The sequence below is a fragment of the Bufo gargarizans genome, unplaced genomic scaffold (assembly GCF_014858855.1).
Source record: "Bufo gargarizans isolate SCDJY-AF-19 unplaced genomic scaffold, ASM1485885v1 original_scaffold_2029_pilon, whole genome shotgun sequence".
NCBI lineage: Eukaryota > Metazoa > Chordata > Amphibia > Anura > Bufonidae > Bufo > Bufo gargarizans.
The window spans coordinates 104,159-131,078 of record NW_025334609.1 but is presented as its reverse complement, the minus strand read 5'-3'; the positions used below and the strand labels follow the sequence as shown (position 1 = coordinate 131,078).

General features: G+C 46.4%; 1 protein-coding gene across 3 annotated transcripts; it reads left to right on the top strand.

Moving 5' to 3' along the window:
* The first annotated feature begins 221 nt into the window (after nucleotides 1–221).
* On the top strand, nucleotides 222–25,677 carry ERCC3 (ERCC excision repair 3, TFIIH core complex helicase subunit). 3 transcript variants are annotated; one of them, XM_044274717.1, is made up of 16 exons: nucleotides 236–350; nucleotides 2,927–3,001; nucleotides 7,432–7,634; nucleotides 8,549–8,785; nucleotides 9,518–9,567; nucleotides 11,922–12,057; nucleotides 12,291–12,455; nucleotides 12,728–12,932; nucleotides 14,024–14,338; nucleotides 14,889–15,073; nucleotides 16,138–16,340; nucleotides 18,959–19,055; nucleotides 19,535–19,652; nucleotides 21,604–21,722; nucleotides 22,643–22,798; nucleotides 25,160–25,677. In XM_044274717.1, the coding sequence occupies exons 3-16, from the start codon at nucleotides 7,593–7,595 to the stop codon at nucleotides 25,292–25,294; spliced, it is 2,163 nt and encodes a 720-aa protein (XP_044130652.1). In that variant the 5' UTR covers nucleotides 236–350; nucleotides 2,927–3,001; nucleotides 7,432–7,592; the 3' UTR covers nucleotides 25,295–25,677. The 3 variants fall into 3 exon arrangements, with proteins under 3 accessions (XP_044130651.1, XP_044130653.1, XP_044130652.1); XM_044274716.1 differs by lacking the exon at nucleotides 2,927–3,001 and having other exon boundaries at nucleotides 222–350; XM_044274718.1 differs by lacking the exons at nucleotides 2,927–3,001; nucleotides 25,160–25,677 and having other exon boundaries at nucleotides 222–350; nucleotides 19,535–19,650; nucleotides 21,601–21,722; nucleotides 22,643–22,779.
* Nucleotides 25,678–26,920: the final 1,243 nt, after the last annotated feature.

Sequence of the window (26,920 nt, the reverse complement as noted above, 5' to 3'; positions counted from 1 at the left end):
CGTGGATGCACTGTATCAGTAATTTCCCACTGCGCATGCCCGACGCCAGCCACACGCAGAAGATAGCTACATTGTAACAAATAAACGCAGTTTCCAATCCCAACATACGAAGCGTAGATTGAGCCACGCCCCCTTATGTCTATTGGTCAGCTTTCCGGAAGTTTTGGAAACTTCCGCTTTTCGACTTCCGATGTGCGATATTATTGGTTAATCCTCTTCAGGGGGCGGGGTTTTCTGTCCCGTAGGCTCCCTGTCTGTCAGGTGGTGCGGGCCCTGTATCTAGTCGGTACCGGCTTCCGGTGGAGGTCCTGAAGCCTACGTCATGGGCAAGAAGGATAAATGGGATCGAGGTAGGAGGCTGAGCTTTTTTAGGGACTACAACTCCCATGATGCACTCAGTGCTGAGCCTCCTCTAGTGCCGTGGAGTTTACCTGGTGCCTGTGGAGGTGGGACTGCTAGTGCCACAACACAGCGAGTGAATGCTGAGGGTTGTAGTTTTCACATCTTACTGACTAGATGCCCCAGAATAATCAGATAGTGAATGCTGAGAGTTACAGTCACAGTATGCAGACGCTTGTAGTGACCAAAGTATATTCAGCTAGTGAATGCTGAGAGTTGTAGTCACAATGCGTAGAGACCTGTCGTGCCACAGTATTGTCAGATAAGAAATACTGAGAGTTGTAGTGCCACAGAATAGTCAGTGAATGCTGAGAGTTACAGTCACAGTGTGTAGAGGCTTGTAGACACACAACACTGTCGTATATGGAATGCTGAGAGTTGTAGTTTTCACATAAGACTGTAGAGACTTGTAATACCACAGTGTAATCATATAAATGCTGAGAGTTGTAATCACAATGCGTAGAGACTTGTAGTGCCACAGTATTGTCAGATAAGAAATACTGAGAGTTGTAGTGCCACAGAATAGTCAGTGAACTGCTGAGAGTTAGGCTACATGCACACAAACGTTGTTTGTTTCCGTGTCCCTTCCGGGTTTTTTTTTATAATTTTTTTTGCGGATAGGATGCGGACCCATTCATTTCAATGGGTCAGCAAAAAATGCGGACAGCCCACCGTGGGCTGTCCGCATCAGTATGTCCGTTCCGTAGCCCCGCAAAAAAAAATAGAACATATTCTATTCTTGTCTGTTTTAGGCATTGTTACAATGGATCCGCCAAAAAACGGATGTCATCTGTTTTTTTTTTTTTTTTTTTGCGGATCCACAATTTGTACTTAGCTTTTATTGATATGCTACTAAAACTATATTACTAACTTAACTGATTATTAAAATTCCAGTGCGTCGCAGTCCTCACTCTTCTATTTCATTCACTATAGTGTTGTACAGCATCCCTTACTAATGTGGGGTACAGGTCACTGCTAAACTCTACTGATGCCGCTGCCAGCACGCTATTTGTTCAGTGTTGCGATTCCCCTTATGCTGTTTGGGGCTGCAAACTGCACTGTATTAAAATTGAAGCTTCACGCTGCCCCCCGATATGTTTCGCCGTTACCGGCGTCTTCAGGGGTTAGGGCAGAGTGTGAGCGTGTCTCCTCCCGGATGGTTTATAAGACCTTCGTTTGTGATGTCATCAATGTGTGCTCCGCCTATGGGCGTGATTAGGACCTCTGGTTGGGCTCTGATTGCTATCATGCCGGACCTAGTTCCTCCCACCGGCTATGCCTATCTACATTTGACCCCTAGTTTTCATGACGTCATGGGGTTGCGCCGCGCCTGTGTTGAAGACTTCGTTTTTTTCCCGACTCACCCTACTGCGCATGTCTTTAGACTTTGTTCACGGTGTGTAGGGTTCGTCATGCTGTACTTCCAATAGCGCATGCTCTGGAACATAGATTATTCTTGGAGCCGGTTAACTGCGCATGACCATCCACTTCGTTCCTCTGCGCTCCGATTCCGCATCCTACGTTTACCATGGCGCACGTTCTGGGACTTGGTCACTGGCATTGTCAATCATGGCTCCCCCATCTATCCAGACTACTCCAATTGTGTAAGTTATCTATGTACAGGGCACATATCATTATAATTACTGTGACCTATACGTTAGCTCTACATTAGTACATATCTTCATGATATCCTATTTGCCTTCTGTATTTAGACAAACTAGTTCTGCGCTTTCCCTGCGCTTATCCAGTCACTCAGGCGCCTTGACGTGCATCTTTCTATCTAGATGGACCCCCAGTGTGAAGGTGTCAATCTAAAGGCTAATCCAGATTGCGGACTACTTCTATATTCCTTCTATGTATAATTACTTATGATAAATTCACTATATTGCTAACATCCCATGTCTGGGCTAGATGTCCCTATTCATTGTCTCTAGTATGATTGCCTGATTCTAGTGTTTCCCATACTACTAATCACTCACAAAACTATTCAATATCTAGATTTTACTATCAATGGTATTAATTTGAAATAGAGGTGGCTGGAGTGATGCGTAGGGTTTATCAGGATGTATATCCCTGTTTTGATTGTGCCGTCATCCACTGGACTCATGTCCTAGTTATTGTATGATCAATATCTTGATTCTTATATCTGCCAGATGGTAATGAGTTCCTCTACTTGTATAGTTATTGGTCACAGTCTTTATTCTATGGCCTGATAGATAGATTTTTATATTGATGAGCTATGTCTTTCTCAAACTCCATAGGGTTAGTCGTACTCTCCTCCTAACTTACAGGATAGATTTATGGTGTTATTGGGCCCATTGCTGTTTGGCCTATATTGGGATCCATATTTAGCCTAGAAGTTACTCTAGGCTTTTGCCCTCACCTGGGGTCCCCTTAGTTTATCCTATTATTGTTACTTTATTCCTAGGTCTTCCATCCGGTGGGTTGCTTCATTTTCATTTACAATTTTTCTTTATTATTCTACATATTCTTATTATTTTAATTTGTTTGTTTTAATTCTTACTAGGTCGGTTACCATCTACAGGAAGGACGCATGTGTGAAACCTTCGTTAAGGCCCTTAGGAGACAGGCTGTCAAGCAGGTAAATCCACTTTGTCTCCTCCTGTTGGAGTTTATTATCTATATCTCCTTTTCGTGGGCCTGATTTCACTCTCATCAGTCCCAAAAATTTGAAGTCTGTACTTTTACCTCTGTGTTTCTCTCTCATGTGTCTGGCTAGGCTGGTGTCTTCACCCGTATTGATGCTGCTCAGGTGTCTCGAGATTCGCCGTCTTAATTCCTGGGTGGTCTTTCCCACATATAGCTTGGGGCATTCACATTTAATGACATAGACAACTCCTTTTGTCTTACAATTGATGTAGTCTCTTATTTTATAGTTTTTTCCATTTGTTGGATTTGTAAATGTTTTTGTCACTTTCATCCGCCCACAGAAGGTACAATCACCACATGGATATGACCCCTTGTGGTTCAACCAGGTGGTTTTAGTAGTTGTTCTATGGGATTGATAGTGGCTATGGACTAGCATCTCTCTCAAGTTCCGTCCTCTTCTATATGTTACTGCTGGATATTTTTGTATCACGTGTTGCAAATCAGTGTCGGCTTGCAAGATGTGCCAGTGCCGTCTCAGGATTTGTTGTATGGCTCTATGTTCTGTGTCAGGTTCCTATGCAGCGTATAGTTTTATCACCTTGTTATTGGGGTCTACCTGTCAGTAGATCTAATCTTGCTATCTTTTTTGCCTTGTTATATGCTCTATGCAGGCATTTCTTGGAATAGCCTCTATCATGGAACCGTGAATAGAGTACACTACATTCTTTTTCAAATGCCTCCTCTGTGGAGCAGTTCCGCCTAGCCCTAAGGTACTGCCCCACAGGGATTCCTTTCTTCAAGGGGTCGGGATGGAAACTTTGCCAATGTAGCAAGTTATTTGTCGATGTTGATTTACGAAAAATTTCAGCTTGGATACTGCCGTCAGGCTGCAAACTGAGTTTGAGATCCAGGAAATTAAGAGTGCTCTTGTGAATGTCAGCTGTGAATTTCATACCAATGTGGTTGTCATTGAGTTGACTAACAAATTGGTGAAATTGTGTTTCTGTGTCATCCCCAAAAATTAAAATATCGTCAATATAACGACCCCAAAATAATATGTGCTGTGTGTACCTATCCATAGTGTCTGTGAATACTACTCTATCTTCCCACCACCCTAAAAAAAGATTAGCGAAACTCGGTGCACAGGTCGTGCCCATAGCGGTTCCCGTAATCTGTAAATAATATTTACCGTTGAGCATAAAATAATTGTGCTCCAACAAAAACTTTAATAGTGAAATAACAAACTCATTGTGCTCATAGAACTGTGTTCCTTTAGTATTGAGGTAGTATTGAACAGCTTGTATTCCCAGATCGTGTTGGATAGGAACCTATGACACAGAACATAGAGCCATACAACAAATCCTGAGACGGCACTGGCACATCTTGCAAGCCGACACTGATTTACAACACGTGATACAAAAATATCCAGCAGTAACATATAGAAGAGGACGGAACTTGAGAGAGATGCTAGTCCATAGCCACTCTCAATCCCATAGAACAACTACTAAAACCACCTGGTTGAACCACAAGGGGTCATATCCATGTGGTGATTGTACCTTCTGTGGGCGGATGAAAGTGACAAAAACATTTACAAATCCAACAAATGGAAAAAACTATAAATAAGAGACTACATCAATTGTAAGACAAAAGGAGTTGTCTATGTCATTAAATGTGAATGCCCCAAGCTATATGTGGGAAAGACCACCCAGGAATTAAGACGGCGAATCTCGAGACACCTGAGCAGCATCAATACGGGTGAAGACACCAGCCTAGCCAGACACATGAGAGAGAAACACAGAGGTAAAAGTACAGACTTCAAATTTTTAGGGACTGATGAGAGTGAAATCAGGCCCACGAAAAGGAGATATAGATAAAAAACTCCAACAGGAGGAGACAAAGTGGATTTACCTGCTTGACAGCCTGTCTCCCAAGGGTCTCAACGAAGGTTTCACATATGCGTCCTTCCTGTAGATGGTAACCGACCTAGTAAGAATTAAAACAAACAAATTAAAATAATAAGAATATGTAGAATAATAAAGAAAAATTGTAAATGAAAATGAAGCAACCCACCGGATGGAAGACCTAGGAATAAAGTAACAATAATAGGATAAACTAAGGGGACCCCAGGTGAGGGCAAAAGCCTAGAGTAACTTCTAGGCTAAATATGGATCCCAATATAGGCCAAACAGCAATGGGCCCAATAACACCATAAATCTATCCTGTAAGTTAGGAGGAGAGTACGACTAACCCTATGGAGTTTGAGAAACACATAGCTCATCAATATAAAAATCTATCTATCAGGCCATAGAATAAAGACTGTGACCAATAACTATACAAGTAGAGGAACTCATTACCATCTGGCAGATATAAGAATCAAGATATTGATCATACAATAACTAGGACATGAGTCCATTGGATGACGGCACAATCAAAACAGGGATATACATCCTGATAAACCCTACGCATCACTCCAGCCACCTCTATTTCAAATTAATACCATTGATAGTAAAATCTAGATATTGACTAGTTTTGTGAGTGATTAGTAGTATGGGAAACACTAGAATCAGGCAATCATACTAGAGACAATGAATAGGGACATCTAGCCCAGACATGGGATGTTAGCAATATAGTGAATTTATCATAAGTAATTATACATAGAAGGAATATAGAAGTAGTCCGCAATCTGGATTAGCCTTTAGATTGACACCTTCACCCTGGGGGTCCATCTAGATAGAAAGATGCACGTCAAGGCGCCTGAGTGACTGGATAAGCGCAGGGAAAGCGCAGAACTAGTTTGTCTAAATACAGAAGGCAAATAGGATATCATGAAGATATGTACTAATGTAGAGCTAACGTATAGGTCACAGTAATCATAATGATATGTGCCCTGTACATAGATAACTTACACAATTGGAGTAGTCTGGATAGATGGGGGAACCATGATTGACAATGCCAGTGACCAAGTCCCAGAACGTGCGCCATGGTAAACGTAGGATGCGGAATCGGAGAGCAGAGGAACGAAGTTGATGGTCATGCGCAGTTAACCGGCTCCAAGAATAATCTATGTTCCAGAGCATGCGCTATTGGAAGTACAGCATGACGAACCCTACACACCGTGAACAAAGTCTAAAGACATGCGCAGTAGGGTGAGTCGGGAAAAAAACGAAGTCTTCAACACAGGCGCGGCGCAACCCCATGACGTCATGAAAACTAGGGGTCAAATGTAGATAGGCGTAGCCGGTGGGAGGAACTAGGTCCGGCATGATAGCAATCAGAGCCCAACCAGAGGTCCTAATCACGCCCATAGGCGGAGCACACATTGATGACATCACAAACGAAGGTCTTATAAACCATCCGGGAGGAGACACGCTCACACTCTGCCCTAACCCCTGAAGACGCCGGTAACGGCGAAACATGTCGGGGGGGCAGCGTGAAGCTTCAATTTTAATACAGTGCAGTTTGCAGCCCCAAACAGCATAAGGGGAATCGCAACACTGAACAAATAGCGTGCTGGCAGCGGCATCAGTAGAGTTTAGCAGTGACCTGTACCCCACATTAGTAAGGGATGCTGTACAACACTATAGTGAATGAAATAGAAGAGTGAGGACTGCGACGCACTGGAATTTTAATAATCAGTTAAGTTAGTAATATAGTTTTAGTAGCATATCAATAAAAGCTAAGTATTAGGTAGATTTGAGTAGGTGCTGGATTAACAGGTGTAAACTAGTCCTCTGGACATCAGTAATTATTATTTTTGAGTGCAAAACACTGCATCCAGCACAAAAGGGAAAGCCCAGTTTTTGCCAGAATGACCCCCGCTCTGGAAGCTAGACAGTCGCCCCTGTTCTTGCCTTCCGCTGTACCCCCAAAATGTCTATTTACCCATAATATTACAATTCACCTATTAGAACTCTACATTGTGTTGTTCCTCCATTATCCCTCCTGGAAATTTCAGAGTATATTGATAACTTGGTGTTACCATCTGACACTGTCCAGTCAGTGCTGGTGTTGTCAGATTGTGTAGGTGCGCACCCCCTTGACAAGGGGATTGGCGACACCCAGTTCGCAATTTTAACCATAAATTTCCAGGGCTAATAACAGAGGAACAACACAGTACAGAATTCTGAGAAAAATCTCCAGAATAGTTATTTCATGGGGGATACAAGGAGCAACTGAAATGAACCTGTCAGGAGTGAGGACGGGTCCTCTGTGGTAAAATTCTGGCTGCCACTAGAGGGCGCTCACTGCATACAAATGGCAGTAATACAGTATGAGAACATAGGCCGTGGGCGGTGCCGGGCTACAGTACCCGCAGCAGTCGCCATGTAGACCAGGATTTGTCCTGCCCTGATGTAAGCATCGCGTTGTGCCAGTTGCAGAGAGGCTGTGGATTTTAACCCTTGGTGTTCATTTTCATTACAGATAAGAAAAAATCCAAGAAGCGTCACTGCGATGAAGAGGAGGAGGATGACGATGAGGCGACCACTAATGACCAGGAAGCCGTGCCCTCTGCAGCGGGAAAGCAGGTGGATGAGGCGGGCACCAAACTGGATGAGTACAATGCCAAGGATTATAGATCGCAAATGCCCCTGAAGGGCGACCACACGTCCCGTCCGCTCTGGGTGGTAGGTGTCTTGTAGAGAGTCTGACTACTCTCCTTTGCTCTGGGGATAAGCGGCGCCAGGTCTGCGTGGCAGACACTTCTGTCCCTCCCCATAGAAATAACGTCCTACTAAACCAGCATGTTTATTAAACGAGGGCGTCTGAAAGGTCATCCAGCCTTAAAGGGCCCGTACGCACGACAGTAAAGAACCCGCCATTTTTGGTGGGACTGGTCTTGTGTAAACACTTGCATGCTCAGCTGAGCTGACTGCGTATGTGCAAGTCAAGGGGAAAAGCTGTATGGGTACCCTAAAGGACTTGTCCGGCCTTGGAGCCGAAAACCACAGGGGGTTCTCCCCGGAACGTAAAAAAAAAAGCACTCCTCACCTGTCCGTGGTCCTGCCGCTGCTCTTTTCCTGGATGTTTCCTGTCCCTGCGGGACAAAGAAGCAGCTCTGTCACGTGACCGTTGCAGCCAATCACAGGCCCCATCACTTGGTGATAGCAGTGATTTACTGTTCAAGCTGCCTGTGATTGACCGGGGCAGTCACGGGTCCAAGTCGCTTCCTGAGCCTGCGGGTACAAGAAGCGGCCATGAAGAGACCACCACGGACCATGGACAGAGGAGTGAGATTTTTAATGTTTAGGGAAACGGAAGGGAAAACTCCAGGGATGGATGAAGCAAAAGCTGGACGCACCCTTTAAATGCTTCTCACAGTTTGCTGCAATTGTATCCACTCCAGACAGTTCTAAACAGCCAAACTGATACATTGTAACAACAGGGCAGGAGGGAGATTTGTGCTGCTGATGTATGTATCTCAGAGGATTACTCCCATCATGTAATATCTTTACTGTAAAATGGAAGCTTTGCATTTGAGGTTGATAACGTAGCGGAGACTGTAATAATTTATGATTTACGTTTTCCATCCTCTCCTTAGGCCCCGGATGGACACATCTTCCTGGAAGCCTTTTCCCCGGTCTATAAATACGCCCAGGACTTTCTTGTCGCAATCTCTGAGCCTGTCTGTCGGCCGGTGCACGTTCACGAGTATAAGCTCACGGCCTACTCCCTGTACGCCGCCGTCAGTGTCGGGCTGCAAACTTCCGACATCATCGAGTATTTGCAGAAGTTGAGCAAAACCGGCGTCCCCGAGGGCATCGTGCAGTTCATCAAGGTGAGCGGTCCGGATGCAGGTAGATTAAAGGGGCAGCCTCGTCTTTGACATACCCTTTCAAAATGCTTCTCTGCTACGGGGAGCCAGTAGGTTGGGGGCAACCCCTGACTTGCCTCCAGCAGGATGCCTGGCTCCATATTATATGGGGTATAAATAGGGGTTAGACTGGTGCCAGCGAAGGACTTGGCAGTCACTTGAATGTATTGAGGCATTTGCGGCGCTCAGATTGTTATCTGCAGTATCAACGTGTGTGTTTATTATACAGTATCACATTCACAATGCAAGATCTGGTTTGGAATAATAATCCGTCACCACAATGTTGTGCCGTATGTTTCGGTCCAGTGGGACCTTCATCAGCGGCCTGATCTGTGGCATGGAGGCTGGATCCGTGGTAAAAGCTTGGTCCGTATTATAGCCCTCTGCACTGGGCAAGGCAAGTCACTGAGTTCAATGGACTTCTTGCCATGTAACTACACCATTTTCAAGATTTTTGCTTGCTGTCTGTGAATGGTCACATTCTTGTTTACATCCTGAACGTGCCCGAGTGACGGTGCTGCAGAGCCTATTACAGTATCAGAGCACTGACCTGCACCTGTGTGAGCAACGCTCAGTCAGGAGGGGTTTTAGCACTCAGTAGGGGGGGGGGGGGGTCTGAAGTGGAATGGCATTGACCCTTTAACTGCCGGTAGTTTTATATTGTCTCCTACATAGATGTTTATCTTTCCCCTGCAGCTCTGCACGGTCAGCTATGGAAAGGTGAAGCTGGTGCTGAAACATAACAAGTAAGTTGGGATCTGACGTCTGTAATGCTGCGCTGGTTCTGCACCTTGTACTGGTTGGACCCGCAGGATACCCAGCTGTGTGGCAGATAAACAACGCTGCAGCCGCTCATCTCCACCGCCCCCCTGATATAACAGAGTGTGTGGGGGGGGGGGGGGGGGGTCTGTCAGAGCTGGTAACTGTTCATAAGCCGAATGTTATCCCAATTCTGTGGCCAGAAATAAGATACTAGAAGTATATATAGAAGGACTGGGCACACCTAGGATACTTGGTTACTGACTTTTATTTAATGTGATTAAGATAATTGAATACAATACATTGGAATAAAATTTAAATATCGGACACAGTGTTACTGGTAATTATCAAGGGGCAGTCACTCGAGGAAATGTGGTAATGTATATCCTCTGTGACTCACCACATTGGGAATTGTACCAGCGTGGCTAAATCTGGTGCGCTGCGTCCAGGAGTAAAATATGATTATAGACTCAAATAAAATACCTATAGGAAACAGTAGCAATATACATCAATACAATAGATCCGTAGTAATTGGCAGTTAGTTCTGTATTGGCAACAGTGCTGATGGCAAAATATCAAAATGGTCCCAATATTATAATTGATACAGATAAATGGTGAGAGTTTGGAGTAACTCAAATTCCTTTAGAAAGTCTTAGGCAACAGAGTATAACGTCAAAACTTCCAGTACTGTCCCCGGTGTATAATAGCGATATATCACTATTAAGCCCTCTAGTCGGAGAGGTGCAGTGGTAACAGGCAGTGTCCTGCTGTATAGCTGGCCTGGCGGCGTCCCGCTTCAGGTCAGAAATGAGCATAGAACAAAACCGGCTTTTAATTAGGAACGGTCTTACCGGTGTTGGAGGCTTATATCGTCCAAGTGAAAGCCCCTGCCGTCTATCAAAACTTGCTCCGGTCTTTTACTTCTGTCGGATGGATCCCCTGTTTGCAGCTTGGTTTGGACACTGCGCGCGATCCCGCTTACTTAGATCCAGACTTGGTCTATTTCCCACCTTCCGGGCAAAGTTTCAGATCGGTTCAAAGCTGCTCCTCAATATAGTCAATGTGGTGCACTCTAGCCCCGAAACGCGTCTGGTCTGACCCACCAAACATATGTGAGTGCACCACATTGACTATATTGAGGAGCAGCTTTGAGCTGATCTGAAACTTTGCCCGGAAGGTGGGAAATAGACCAAGTCTGGATCTAAGTAAGCGGGATCGCGCGCAGTGGGATCCATCCGACAGAAGTAAAAGACCGGAGCAAGTTTTGATAGACGGCAGAGGCTTTCACTTGGATGATATAAGCCTCCAACACCGGTAAGACCGTTCCTAATTAAAAGCCGGTTTTATTCTATGCTCATTTCTGACCTGAAGCGGGACGCCGCCAGGCCAGCTATACAGCAGGACACTGCCTGTTACCACTGCACCTCTCCGACTAGAGGGCTTAATAGTGATATATCGCTATTATACACCGGGGACAGTACTGGAAGTTTTGAGGTTATACTCTGTTGCCTAAGACTTTCTAAAGGAATTTGAGTTACCCCAAACTCTCACCATTTATCTGTATCAATTATAATATTGGGACCATTTTGATATTTTGCCATCAGCACTGTTGCCAATACGGAACTAACTGCCAATTACTACGGATCTATTGTATTGATGTATATTGCTACTGTTTCCTATAGGTATTTTATTTGAGTCTATAATCATATTTTACTCCTGGACGCAGCGCACCAGATTTAGCCACGCTGGTACAATTCCCAATGTGGTGAGTCACAGAGGATATACATTACCACATTTCCTCGAGTGACTGCCCCTTGATAATTACCAGTAACACTGTGTCCGATATTTTAATTTTATTCCAATGTATTTTATTCAATTATCTTAATCACATTAAATAAAAGTCAGTAACCAAGTATCCTAGGTGTGCCCAGTCCTTCTATATATACTTCTAGTATCTTATTTCAGCAGTGGGGTGACGCTGCGGGACCGAGAGCCCCCCGCTTGGTGTACCAACCATCCTGTGCATCCTACTAATATACTATATCAGAAATAAGATACTGTTGTCTCCAAATGACACTGTAATGCCAGGTCTCTACAGGATGTATAATGCCATGCAAATGCCACGCCAGTATGTGGCAAAACCTGACGCTACTAAATATGTTGCTATAACATGATCTACTGGTGCCGGCCCCCAACAGATCCAGAGAGAAACGCCGTCAATGGGCACATTCAGGAGCGGCTGCAGCTGGTATCAGAACTGGTCCGTTTTCTTGATCGCAGCTGTTGCCAGACCCTCAGTGATCTGAGTAATAGAAGTAATATTATCACATGATCTCCGCAGGTACTTTGTGGAGAGCGCCCACCCAGACGTTATCCAGGATCTCCTTAAAGACACCACCATCCGCAGCTGCCGACTGAGGAACGAGGAGGGAGAGGAAACGGAACTGATCACCGAGACCTTTACTAGCAAATCCGCTGTGAGTCCAGTCACTGACAGACTGTGTGTGGTTCTACATTGGAAACTTTGACCTATCTATGCGGAAATCTAAGGGTCTCAGTGGTCCTGGAGACTGAAGTATTCTGAACCCCATCTCCTGGGGGTTAGGCTAATGGTTTTTCCCTCCTTCATGCTTTATACTGCAGCACTACTTACTCAGATAGGCTGCTGCGTATCGGTGCAGATCTGCTCAGACATAGTTTGTATTTCCAGATCACCAAGACAACTGATCCGGCCAGCGACCCATCCACCTCCCAGATCGGGGAGACCGAGAATAAGACCGATGTCCCGGCCGACTTGTTTGAGTTCTACGAACAGATGGACAAAGACGAAGAAGAGGAGGAAGAGACGCAGACGGTGTCCTTTGAGGTTAAACAGGTACAACATGTCACCCAGAGACTTGCCTGTTATCTGTCCACATACTTGCTGATGGTTTCCAGTAACGGAACCTGAGGTCTTCTGATTTGCTTTCCTCTCCCCTCTGTTGCAGTAATGAGAATACATTTCCATATTTTCCATAATTGCTTTTTGAGCAATATAATTAGAAATTTGGCTTCAGAGTGAATCTGTTCTGGTGCGGTGACTTCTCTGCCTCGCTGTAAGGACTACTACTCCTCGTCCGTCCAGTAATGGCTGCCTTGTCTTGTTAGGAAATGATTGAGGTTCTCCAGAAGCGTTGCATCCACCTGGAGTACCCACTGCTGGCAGAGTACGACTTCAGGAATGATACCATGAACCCAGACATCAATATCGACCTGAAGCCCACCGCCGTCCTGCGCCCGTACCAAGAGAAGAGCCTGCGCAAGATGTTTGGCAACGGGCGTGCTCGCTCTGGGGTGATTGTACTGCCCTGCGGTGAGTGGTTCGTACATGTTAATGACTGGTCTGTGTAAGGGAAGCAACCAACTAAAACTAACAGCAGAGGGCGCCAGAACACCATGGCTTGTATTGTCTAAGAGGGGTCAGCAACCTCCGCCACACCACCTGGGGGGAAACTACAACTCCAGGCATGCTCCATTCTCTTCGATGAGAGTCCTCAGCACACTCAAGCAAGTGTGTATGCTGAGAGTTGTAGTTTTCAAAACTGCTGGCATGCCAGTCAGAGGTTGTAGACCACTGATCTAAGATAATGTCAGCGGCGCTGGAGGACCACAGAATCGCCCACTCTCCACCGGGTCACTGCAGCAGCGGTGCTCATGTTCATGCAGTGGTTTAGGCTCCTATTGTCTAATCGAAAGATTGACATTCTAAAATCTCAGTCGCTGCAATGGAGTAAATCAAAGAAAATATGGTGCTTTTGGTATATTTATCCCAAAAATTCTCACAGCAGAGGGTTTGTTACAATTGTATCCGGTCTGGACAATCCACATCAGCAGCACAAGTCTCTCTGCCATCCAGATGCTTTCTTGCAGTGTATCCGCCTGCCATCCGGGATTGTCTGGGTTAGGTACAATTGTAACAAACACTCAGCTGCGAAAAAGTTTTGGGTGGGTTTTAAGCCAGACGGTGCAAATTACAATGTTCTCATTCACTGACAGAAAGCAGAGATCTTGATAATGGTAAATTGAGATGCAACGAGAGAGGTTTAGTGCCGGTGCACCAATTTTCTGGCGAGAACACGCGCAGATGTTGCCGCACGCTTGTTTGATGCAACAATTAGTGGCTTAGCTTTTGTGGCACTTTTCTGAAAAGTGGGCAGGACTTAGGAGGGGCGCGACCTTCTGCGAACTGGAAAGTGAACGTGTACTCGTAGCTGGCGCGTGGAGGGCCAGGGATGCCCCTGGTTCAGTAAGACGGCTGGGTCTCGCTCCAGCACAGAGTAGATCACGACCGAGGTACAAAACGCCAGGACGCTGCAAACATTTTTATTGCACGGTGAATACATTTGATTTCCATCGGACTGGACGCCCCCTTTAAGTTCTGTACGGGGCCATTTGTGTCTGCAGGTGCGGGGAAGTCTCTGGTCGGGGTCACCGCTGCCTGCACAGTGCGGAAGAGGTGCCTGGTGCTGGGGAACTCGGCTGTGTCCGTGGAGCAGTGGAAGGCGCAGTTCAAGATGTGGTCGACCATTGACGACAGCCAGATCTGTCGCTTCACATCCGACGCCAAGGACAAGCCCATCGGGTGCTCTATTGCCATAAGCACCTACTCCATGCTGGGGCACACCACCAAGAGGTCATGGGAGGCCGAGCGGGTGATGGAGTGGCTGAAAAGTCAGGAGTGGGGGCTGATGATACTGGATGAAGTGCACACTATTCCAGGTACGGGATAGCAAGTCTACAATCATGTCGTATTGAATGGTGGACAGGGGAAGGGGTGGCATATTACATTGTGCCTTCTACTCCAGCAACATCCAAAGCTGCACTAATAATGAACGTCCCCTGGACACTATTAGCAGATCACTGGGGTTGTCTTCGATAACAAATCATTGTAGACGGTCCATTTCCCACAGAACATCCCTGTAGATCAAGGATGCCCAACCTGCGGCCCTCAAGCGGTTGCAAAACTACAACTCCCAGCATGCCTGGACAGCCTACAGCTATTAGGGCATGCTGGGAGTTGTAGTTTAGCAATAGCTGGAGGGCCGCAGCTTGAGCATCCCTGCGGTAGATCATGCTGTGTTCATCAAGCAGATGGCAGCGGAGAGATCTGAGGACTTGGCTAAGCTGTGTATGCAGCTTTGGATGTAACTAGAGTATAATACACATTTGCTTTGCAGCTCTGCCCAGCGCTGTATTTGGCTGTTATTCATATAACGATGCTCTTTATGATAATTGATACTTTGTTTAGTATTTTTCCTTTTAATTCCAGCCAAGATGTTCCGTCGCGTCCTGACCATCGTCCAGGCTCACTGTAAGGTCGGCCTGACGGCCACTCTGGTCCGAGAGGACGACAAAATCGTCGACCTGAATTTTCTGATTGGCCCAAAGTTGTATGAAGCCAACTGGATGGAGCTGCAAAACAACGGCTACATTGCAAAGGTTCAGTGCGCAGAGGTAAGTGGCATCCACAACGTGGCACGTGGCAGCGCCAATATTAATCCTACTAAGAGAGACAGACAGTAAGGCTAAAAAGGGCAGAATTGGGACATTTCTGGGTGGGATCAGAGTCAGTTAATGTTTTTAATGCTGCAAAGTGTAGTGCGCTCATCTCTGGAGGTGCAGAGCTGTACCACAAGAGGGCGCCTCTGCAGGTGCCACAGTTATTACTGTTCCATGCAAGCTGCTTCTCCACTGTTACTTTATGTAATATATTAGTACGTTCTCTTTTTAGAGTTTGTGTGCTTTTGGGGTGTGTCCAGTCTGCGCCCAGTCTGAGTGAATACAGGGAAGTCCAATATCCCCATGAAAGAGAGGACCTGACACCTCTCCTGGTTTACTCCATAATACAACCACCCTGCAGCATCTCTTCTGTAGTGTTCCTCTTGTATTCCTCTTGGACATACATAAATAAATTGGCAACTGGATGTTACCATTTTCCTTGTCAAAGGGGTGTCTCCCATACAGTGTGTGTAGGGGCCACGCCCCAACTAGTAACACGTAGATATCAATTTATTCACACTTTTTCAGGAGGAATAACAGAGGAATGACGCAACTCATTTAATGTACAATGCAAGAATTCGTTAAGGCGCTTTTCACACGGCGCTCTGCAGCATCCGGCGCGTACGGGAAATGTGCATGGGAAACGCGATGTGAAAGGAGCCTCTGGTAGACGTGTCAGGAGAGATGGCGGCTTTCATTCTCCTAATCCCCGGCCCCCTCCCCTGTTTGCTGTTTATGTTTGTGTCCCTTTACTCCTGTCCTGTGTTGTCACTTATTCAGTTTGCCAACTAATTTCATGAAAGCCGTCAGGGTCCTGATTAAGACGTCTTCCTGACGGCCGGAGGAAGCTGTTGCCGTGGTGAGCGCTCTTGTGCCTCGCGGCTCGTATTGAGGCTATTGCCCGGGGGGGTCTATTCAGCCTCTTCCTTTCACCAGACAAACAAGCTGCGTGTTCAGAATGCGGCCGGGCCTCTCCTCTTGGCCGCCTGCTCCCTCCTCGCTTTCCTTTTGTCCCTCAGGTCTGGTGCCCCATGTCCCCCGAGTTTTACAGAGAATACGTTGCCATCAAGACAAAGAAGAGGATTCTGTTCTACACCATGAACCCAAATAAATTCCGAGCCTGCCAGTTCCTGATTAAGTTCCATGAGCGGAGGAATGACAAGATCATTGTGTTTGCGGACAATGTGTTTGCGCTGAAGGAGTACGCCATCAGGCTCAACAAGTAAGTGGCCGCGCATGACAATCAGGCGCAAGCGCTGCCGCCCTCTCAATGGACTTTTTTGTACCTTTTTTTAGAGGGGTTTTAAGGGGTCCCGTTCCAGTTCCCTTGTGTTCAGACCACCAGGGGTGGGAAGATTCGATTTTAGGTTGTGCTCACACTAAGGCTCCATTCACACGTCCGTATAATGGGTCCGCATCCGTTCTGCAAATTACGGAACGGGTGCGGACCCATTCATTCTCTATGGGGTCGGAATGAATGCAGAGAGCTCACTATGTGCTCTCCGCATTTCCGGAGCGCGCACCTCGATATTCCGGTCCGCGGCTCCGGAAAATAGAGCATGTCCTATTCTTGTCTGCAATTGCGGACAAGAATAGGCAGTTCTATGGGGGGGCCGGCCGGGTGTATTGCGGATCCGCAATGCACTATGAACGTCTGAATGGAGCCTAAGAGAATGCGTCTTGCAATGAGATGCAACAATGTATCAGCTGCAGCAAAACAGGGAGGTGAAAATGCAGGGTTAACACACCTAAGCCTTGTGACCGATCAGTGTGATGTCACTGGCCTAGGAAGAGGCTGCAGCGCTCACCGGAGCGCCATGGCCTGATCAACAGTGGTGTCAGGAGTCTGACCCTCAATCAAATATGGATGACTTTTCCTGAGGATAGCTGGTCAATATTGTATTGTATTCCTGGACATCCCCTTTAACTAGAGGAGCAAATAATTCCCAAGTCCAAAGAACTGTAACCTCTTCCTGACATCCACCGTACATGTATGGCAGATGTCAGGTCTTTAAAGATGGCACCTGGAGCAGACACCATAGCCTCTGGGTGCCTGCTTTTTCACACAGCGGACACCCGGGGCTAATGTCTGCGATTGGCGATTAATGCAACATTTAACCCCTCAGACGCTGTAATTAATTTTGGCCAAGGTATCTGAGGTGGCATTTCCCAAGTGCGCTGCACTCCTGGAGCCAGAATGCCTTCCCTTCACATAGATCGGGGAAGGCGGTCCTTAGGGGTGATAGGCCTGAGCCTGTATGAGGCTACCAGGCCTATCGCGGGTATATTCCATTGTAGGCCTGCAGATGGCAGAACTGTATTGACCAGGCATGCTCAACCTGCAGCCCTCCAGCTCTTGCAAAGCTACAACTCCCAGCATGCCCGAACAGCCTACAACAGGGCATTGTGGGAGTTGTAGTTTTACAACAGCTGGAGGGCCGCAGGTTGAGCATGCCTGACCTGAGACTGAATTTCACACTCACTAATGTATAAATGCACATTAGTGTATGTGAAACGCAATCTAATGATTGCATGTTTAGGTTCCCTACGGAGGCAAAAAGAAAAAAAAGCTTTTAGAAATATAAAAAAAAAAAAATGTAATCCACCCCTTTCCCTATAATAATAATAATAATAATAATAATAGAATACTAAAGATCATATGCATCGCCGCATCCCAAATGCCTGAACTATTAAAATATAAATGTATTTATTCGATGTAATGGAAAAAAATAAGTTCAAATGGCCGATTGTCACTTAAAAAATTTAAATAAAAAGTGATAAAAAAGTCATACACACCCCAAAAATGCTGACCTGTGGTGGGGGAGTTATAATACATGACTTGCATTGAAATCCATCCCAGAAAAGTTGCTTGTGATTAGGTTTGGATTTTTCATGGCTGTAAGATACAATGTTTCGCATTCCATCTACTGTAAATGTATCAATTTCAGAGGATGTGGCTTCAGTAGATACATTGTCTGCAGATGTGACAGCAGGCGCCGCGCCACTGTAGGAGCAGGGGATTTTCTGGTTGCTTTCTAGTCAAGTGACCAAAATGGTGAAACGCTGTGTATTTTAGGTATTTAGCGGTTATTATACGGCACTTCAGACGGGTCTCTTCTGGGAAGGATCCTTTAATCTCGACTGAAAAGAGATTAGCCGAAGCGGTGCTCAGGGTATTAGACGTGTTCACTGTTCCGTGCGAGCGGGCAAGGAATGAACTCGGGGTGACGGTTATAAGATGTCACATCACCCCGGGGCGTGGCCCTGCCTGTCAGTCACAAAATTTATGTCAAAACTGGAATCCGCCATAAACACTGGGGGTCGTTTTTTACACCAACAATTGGAGTTGCAGTTGCAGACTTTTTTTTTTGTTGCCACCTTTAACACTGCGGATTTCGGGGGGGGGGGGGGGGGGGGCGGCGGCAGCGTCGCCCCATCAATCCCAGAATATTCACTATAATTTACGCCTCGTTATAAAACACCAGTCTCTGATAAGGGGAGATTTGTCATGCCCCCTGCACCTGAGCTGCGGTGCCAAAAAGTTGCACATTTTGCATAACTCCCCATTTGGAGCAACAATTTGCAACGTTGCAATTCTATTAAGAATGTTGCCGCATCTCGCACCATCGCGAACTACGCGAAGACTGGCATTCCAGAGCTGATAAATCTCCGCCATTATCTCACAGTTTATGCAGACTCAGCAGGTCCTGCAGATACTTTGCTTTACCTGGTCTGCGGTCTTGTCCTCTTCTCTATTCACCTCCAAAGCTGCATTCACAAGACCTGATGTTAGAGTTACTCAAGGTGAATTGACAATTTAACTTTCACCCTTTTTTTCAGACCGTACATCTACGGCCCGACCTCCCAGGGGGAAAGGATGCAAATTCTACAAAACTTCAAGCACAATCCGAAAATAAACACCATCTTTATATCAAAGGTGAGACGCTGAAATAAAGATTCATTGTTGTATAACGAACCCTTCTTCAGCTTTGTGTTTCAGTTCCTTGCCATTTTCAAGATCTCTGCTTGCCCTCAGTGAATGGCAGCTTTCATAGTTCACACCCAGATGCTGAAAACCCTTTGTGAAGGACATGTAGTTGCGGGGCCCGATGCAGTGTGTTAGTTCTCCTGACCAAGTCCTGCTCTCACATGTAACACAAGAGGGCTAACGACACGTTCACACTCGCTGTGGGGCTAATAAAATGTTGCAGCATTTTTTTATTCTGCCTCTGGATGTTTTCCATTCATTGACAGCAAACACACGTCTTGAAGATGGAAGGGGATGACTAGATACAAATAAATCCAGTGTTTAGTAATCCTAAGCACAAGCCGTCTGATAACCCCATTGACTGAGGATCAGTGTTCTCTGCCTGGATTTTTACTGCACCCAAGACCAAGTAAGTTTCTGTTCTGCAGGTTGGAGACACTTCCTTTGATTTGCCCGAAGCCAATGTACTGATCCAAATCTCATCACACGGGGGGTCCCGCAGGCAGGAAGCACAGCGTCTGGGCCGTGTCCTTAGAGCCAAAAAAGGTAAAAATCTTCCAATGTACATACACAGTGATTCCACCAGCAGAATAGTGAGTGCAGCTCTGGAGTATAATACAGGATGTAACTCAGGATCAGTACAGGATAAGTGATGTATGTACACAGTGATTCCACCAGCAGAATAGTGAGTGCAGCTCTGGAGTATAATACAGGATGTAACTCAGGATCAGTACAGGATAAGTAATGTATGTACACAGTGACTGCACCAGCAGAATAGTGAGTGCAGCTCTGGAGTATAATACAGGATAAGTAATAGAATGTATGTACACAGTGACTGCACCAGCAGAATAGTGAGTGCAGCTCTGGAGTATAATACAGGATAAGTAATAGAATGTATGTACACAGTGACTGCACCAGCAGAATAGTGAGTGCAGCTCTGGAGTATAATACAGGATGTAACTCAGGATCAGTACAGGATAAATAATGTATGCACACAGTGACTGCACCAGCAGAATAGTGAGTGCAGCTCTGGAGTATAATACAGGATAAGTAATAGAATGTATGTACACAGTGACTGCACCAGCAGAATAGTGAGTGCAGCTCTGGAGTATAATACAGGATAAGTAATAGAATGTATGTACACAGTGACTCCACAGGCAGAATAGTGAGTGCAGCTCTGGAGTCGGCTTCTTATCTGGTACTGGTGACTCCAGGGGTCAGTGTGGTTTCTTGTGACCACCTATACGCTGTTTGTTTTCCGTGTAATTGCTTTCTGTGACAATTGCTTAAGTCTCGCAGCTGATGGCGTCGGTCAGTGACCCGGGAGCCGCTGTGTGGACATTGGATTTGATATAATTGGTCTGTGTATAAATGTTTTCCCCATCAGTTGTGAAGGAGCCGTTACCAAATCTAGTTTTCACGCCCCTCATGTTGATTTCTCCTTCGTTAGTTAATTAGCGCTTGTTGCTCCCATTCTGTTGTCACCCCGATTTGTTTGCGCTCGAGTGGCTCGTTTGCCTGTTACCGCCACACAACAAGGCAGGTCTGTTGTCTCTCTCTAGGAAAGCTTGGGTGAGGTCTGTAACAGGCGCTCATATTAGTCCTCGCCCGGCTTTCGCAGAACTTTCACATAATTACGGCCTGATTCTTCCCACATAACAGCATGGACTCGCAGCTTGGTGCTGACTTGTTAGGTGACGAGGTCAGGCGATTGCACCAAGTCCGTGCATTTCCGTCACTTATTAAGTGCAACTAATAGGCTTGAACGTTTCTCACGGCCTTTAACCCGATTACTTTACCTTGTGGGGGCAGTATGGGGGGGTGCTTAACTTTTATTCACTGCAGGCCTCCCCTCCCCTCATGTCTCCTTAATAATTCACTTTCTTCATGATCTCTCCCTCCTGCGCTCCGCTTTCTGCGGCCTGCGTCTGCTCTGATTTATGCTTCTTCGTAAAAATCCCGGCGGCGATGGCTCAGACTGCGGCTCATTTCCCAGATGTTTCAGCCCCGTACCTGTTACAGTCGCAATAAATAAAGCTTTTTTCAAAGTTCTACAATTTTCTAATCAACTTCCTCAGTATTGGCAAGATCTCTGCTTGCTGTCAGTTAATGGGAACATTCTTGCTTACATCCTGAGGCTGGTACAGACCTTCTCACACGTGAGGCTCGGTTACAATTGTATCCAGTCTGAACATTGAGCTCGTCTGGACTGATACATTGTAACAAACTATCAGGATAGGAGACAGAGTTGAAGATTGCATGGACTGGATACATTGTAACAAACCCTCAGCTGTGGGAAGCATCTAGCCAGTATCGGTTTACAGCCTCTGCTTTTATTTTTATTTTTTTGTGAGAACTGCAGAATTTTGGCTTTTACTTTGGGAGTGACTGGAAAAGAAAATGGGTCCAGAGAATTAGTGGCGGAGGGGGGAGATTTTTGACCTTCTGTATAGTGATACTTGTGTAGGTCACACGCTCGTCTCTTGTTTTCTTCAAGGAATGGTCGCCGAGGAGTACAACGCCTTCTTCTATTCTCTGGTGTCTCAGGACACTCAGGAAATGGCCTACTCCACCAAGAGGCAGAGGTTCCTGGTGGATCAGGGCTACAGCTTTAAGGTATGAGTGGTGCGGGGGGGGGGGGCACATATCGGTCGTGGTGTGACCAGCGAGGAGCAAGGGTCCACAGGATAGGGGTAACTATTAGATCAGTGGGGGTCCTACTGCTGGGACCCCCAGATATCATGAGAATGAGGACCCCCTGAAACACTCATCTCTTTCTAGGACTCCCATGGAGATGACTAGAGGGGCAGTAAGCATGCCGGACCTCCGACTCTGTTCATTTCAGGGGGTCCCTAAGGGGTACAGGGTCTCCTTTCTAGGGATAGGTGTGGGTCCCAGTGGTAGGACCCCGACTGATCTAATAGTTATTCCCCATCCTATGGATAAGGCATAACTTGTCATGACCAGAATACCCCTTTAATATCCTACAAGTCTGTGCTGTATAGGGGGGCAGTTTGCTATACAGCGGATACAACTTCCCTTGTATTTGTAGCATGTACCTACCTGGTGGTCACCCAGACTTGAAGTACCACAACTTGTAAAATACAGTGGGGGGGAGGGGGGTGTCGCTACAAGCAGAGATATAACCATAGATTCTGCAGTGGTTTATATATAATAACTGTCCAGCTGATTGTGAGCTGATATCGGGGGGGGGTAAGTGGCCTCTTGCTATTCATTTCACCATCTGCTACAATGTCTGCCACTTTGGCTAATACAGAGGTGCATACCTTCCATTTGCAGGGGAACGCCCCCATTATGGCTTTTATATCAATAAGGGGGTCATCTAAAGTGAGCATACCCCTTTAACAGTAAATAGTTCAGATTTTGGGTACAGGACTGAAGGTCCAGTTGGAAAATAACCCAAACTTACCATCCTGCCATTTAGGGCATCATTTGGGGAGGAGGGGCTATTTGCATGTCGATGCTCCTTTACATAAATGTGGTTGTTGGTTCATTAATGGGAGGATTAATTACAGGTGATTACGAAGCTGGCCGGCATGGAAGAAGAGGACCTGGCTTTCTCCACCAAGGAGGAACAGCAGCAGCTTCTTCAGAAAGTGCTGGCCGCCTCCGACCTGGATGCTGAAGAGGAAGTGGTTGCCGGAGAGTTCGGGTCCAAGTCTTCCACCCATGTGAGTGCGATGGCGGTTCTTACACTGTTATCCCTTCTCTTCCCGAGCTGTGATGGTCCCGGATGATACATTGTTATTCCTTCTCTTCTTCGTCTGTGATTGTGCCGGGCAGGGCCGGTTCTAGGTGAAATGGGGCCCGGGGCAAAAAACAATAAGCCCCCCCCCATGACACTTGATGACTTTTACAGAAGAAACTGTATATTGTGGGGCACAGTGTAGAGGTATACTGTATATTGTGGGGCACAGTGTAGAGGTATACTGTATATTGTGGGGCACAGTGTAGCGGTATACTGTATATTGTGGGGCACAGTGTAGAGGTGTACTGTATATTGTGGGGCACAGTGTAGAGGTATACTGTATATTGTGGGGCACAGTGTAGAGGTATACTGTATATTGTGGGGCACAGTGTAGCGGTATACTGTATATTGTGGGGCACAGTGTAGAGGTATACTGTATATTGTGGGGCACAGTGTAGAGGTATACTGTATATTGTGGGGCACAGTGTAGAGGTATATTGTGGGGCACAGTGTAGCGGTATACTGTACATTGTGGGGCACAGTGTAGCGGTATACTGTACATTGTGGGGCACAGTGTAGCGGTATACTGTACATTGTGGGGCACAGTGTAGCGGTATACTGTACATTGTGGGGCACAGTGTAGAGGTATACTGTACATTGTGGGGCACAGTGTAGAGGTATACTGTACATTGTGGGGCACAGTGTAGAGTTATACTGTACATTGTGGGGCACAGTGTAGAGTTATACTGTACATTGTGGGGCACAGTGTAGAGGTATACTGTACATTGTGGGGCACAGTGTAGAGGTATACTGTACATTGTGGGGCACAGTGTAGAGGTATACTGTACATTGTGGGGCACAGTGTAGAGGTATACTGTAATTGTGGGGCACAGTGTAGAGGTATACTGTATATTGTGGGGCACAGTGTAGAGGTATACTGTATATTGTGGGGCACAGTGTAGAGGTATACTGTATATTGTGGGGCACAGTGTAGAGGTATACTGTATATTGTGGGGCACAGTGTAGAGGTATACTGTATATTGTGGGGCACAGTGTAGAGGTATACTGTATATTGTGGGGCACAGTGTAGAGGTATACTGTATATTGTGGGGCACAGTGTAGAGGTATACTGTATATTGTGGGGCACAGTGTAGAGGTATACTGTATATTGTGGGGCACAGTGTAGAGGTATACTGTATTGTGGGGCACAGTGTAGAGGTATACTGTATATTGTGGGGCACAGTGTAGAGGTATACTGTATATTGTGGGGCACAGTGTAGAGGTATACTGTATATTGTGGGGCACAGTGTAGAGGTATACTGTACATTGTGGGGCACAGTGTAGTGGTATACTGTACATTGTGGGGCACAGCGTAGCGGTATACTGTACATTGTGGGGCACAGCGTAGCGGTATACTGTATATTGTGGGGCACAGTGTAGCGGTATACTGTATATTGTGGGGCACAGTGTAGCGGTATACTGTATATTGTGGGGCACAGTGTATCCTATATGTGTATAACAAACATATTTCACATGAACACTTACAGTTACTTGGCCCTTGGGGATCTCGGACGCCACTTCCACACTTTGGCCGGGGGCTCGGCGGAGCTGATGATGTGTTTTATCCTAATGAGAAAGATTTCATAATAAGGATTTGGAGAAGGGGCAGAGGGATAGCAGAGCAGGGAGAGGCTGGTGCTTCTACTAGGGGGGTCATACCATGGGGTAGTAATAAAGCCCACCATAATGCCCCCCAGTAGAAATAATTCTCCTTATAATGTGACATTGCAAAAAATACCCCCTTGTAATGCCCCCAGTTGAGCTAATGTGCCCATAGTGCCCCGATAATGTGCCAGTATAAAATACCCCTATATAGTGCCCCCATAGTGCTCCCCCCCCATAATGTACCAGTATAAAATGCCCCATATATAGTGCCCCAGTAGATGCCCTCAGTGTCCCCCGTAATTTGTAAGTATAAAATACCCCTTCTTAGTGCCCCCCGTAGATGACCCCATAGTACTCCTCTCCCACCTTCCCCATAGTATCCACCATAATGTGTCCCAGTATAAAATGCCCCTATACAGAGCCCCCATATAAAATGACTATGGAGATGAGCGCTTCCACAATGGAAGCGCTCATCTCCCTGTGTGACTGTCCTGCCGATAGTTAGTTGCGTGCCGGCACGGGGGGGCCCTAAGGACTCGGGGGCCGGGGGCAATTGCCCCCCTTGCCTCTATGGAAGCGCCGGCCCTGATGCATTGTTATCCCTTCTCTTCCCGATCTGTGATGGTGCCGGTGGGTGATCCATGTTGATGAGATGACGCCTCTCCTTTCCCCCCCACAGCTGGGCCGGCGTGTTGGCACCATGAGCTCCATGTCTGGGGCAGATGATACCGTGTACATGGAATACCAGGCTCACAGAAGCAAAGGTGCCAACAGCAAGCACGTGCACCCGCTTTTCAAGCGTTTCCGCAAATGAGATCCTGGGTTCTGCTGACGTGGATCTGACACGTTGTCCACACAGTGAGGTGAAGCAGGAGAACACCGGAAAACCCTGAAATGCGCCAGTACAATGGCTCATCATGAAATGTGTCATTTATTCTTTTACCTACTTTTTTTTTTTAAAGCCTCAAAAGTATTTATTGCTGCATGTTCCTGCAGATGCAGGTGGGTGCACAGAGATGAGTATTCCTTACAGGAATAGTAAACAATGGGAGTTTTCCCTCTTATCTGTAACATATCTTTCTGGTTACAATGTAGCGTTACATTGGCGCGGACTAGCTCCTGTGTCTGACATTGATGACTGTATAACATGGAACGTCCGATTATTTCCTGCTAATAAAACGTTTCATCTTGTCGTGACGTTTGTCCACCTTTTACTGCTCTGTGGTATCGGCTCTTCTGTTTCAGTACATCGGTTATTAGTCACTGGTCTGAGGAGAGTGGATTCAGCACCAGAGAAGGTATTTACACTGTGCTCATCCTGAGCCTCCTCCTTCACGAGTAGAATACTAGGAGTACAGTAAAGGCTGTCATACAGAACAGCAGGAGAGTGAACGGAGGCGGTATTTGCAGAGTGGTTTACATTCCCGTCCCATCGAGAGTCTATATCAGGGGTCAGCAACCTCCGGCACTCCAGCTGTTGTCAAACTACATCTCCCACCATGCTCCATTCACTTCAAGAACAGCCAAGCAGTTGTGCGTGCTAGGAGTTGTAGTCCCACAACAGCAGCAGCGCCAAAGGTTGCAGACCCCTGGTCCTTGAGCCGGACTCCAATCCGCAAGGTGATATTCTATTGTTCCAAAGTCCATTGTCCATCACCTCAGAACGTTTGCTGTAAAGCCTTGTCGCTCTTCTGACCGTAAGGGCTCAGGGTCATGCACATGACGGTATGTATTTTGTGGTCTGCAAAAAACTGAAAAAATGTGAATGCTGTCCGTGTGTATTCCGTATTTTGCAGAACGGAACAGCTGGCCCCTAATAGAACAGTCCTATCAATAGTCCTATTGTGTACAATAATAGGACATGTTCAATTTCTTAGCGGAGTAAGGCCTCATGCACACGACCGTTTTTCGGGTCCACATCTGAGCCGCAGTTTTTGCGGCTCGGGTGCGGACTTATTCACTTCAATGGGGCCGCAAAAGATGCAGACAGCACTCCGTGTACTGTCTGCATCCATTGCTCCATTCCGAAGCCCCGCAAAAAAAATATAGCATGTCCTATTCTTGTCTGTTTTGCAGACAAGAATAGGCATGTCTACAATGGGCTGCCCGTTCCGTTCGCAAATTTCTATTACTAGAATATTTCCTTTCACCGACAGCAAGCAGAGATGCTGAAAATGGTGAGACAGTGTGAAGCAGAACCCTTCCTTATACAATAATGAATGCAGCTCGGGGCTGTACAAAGGGTCTGTGTGAGAGTTGTACACTAGGTCTCTGCTAACAGGAAACCAGAAGAATGGGAGCAGCTTTGGGTCTGACTAGAGCAGACAAGATGTAAACCAAGCATTTTCCGTGTGGTGTTTGTGCACCGAGCGTGTGACGGGACATCTGTCCTGTGAGACGGCAGCACTCCGCAGACGTCATGGGGTCATTTACGTATATG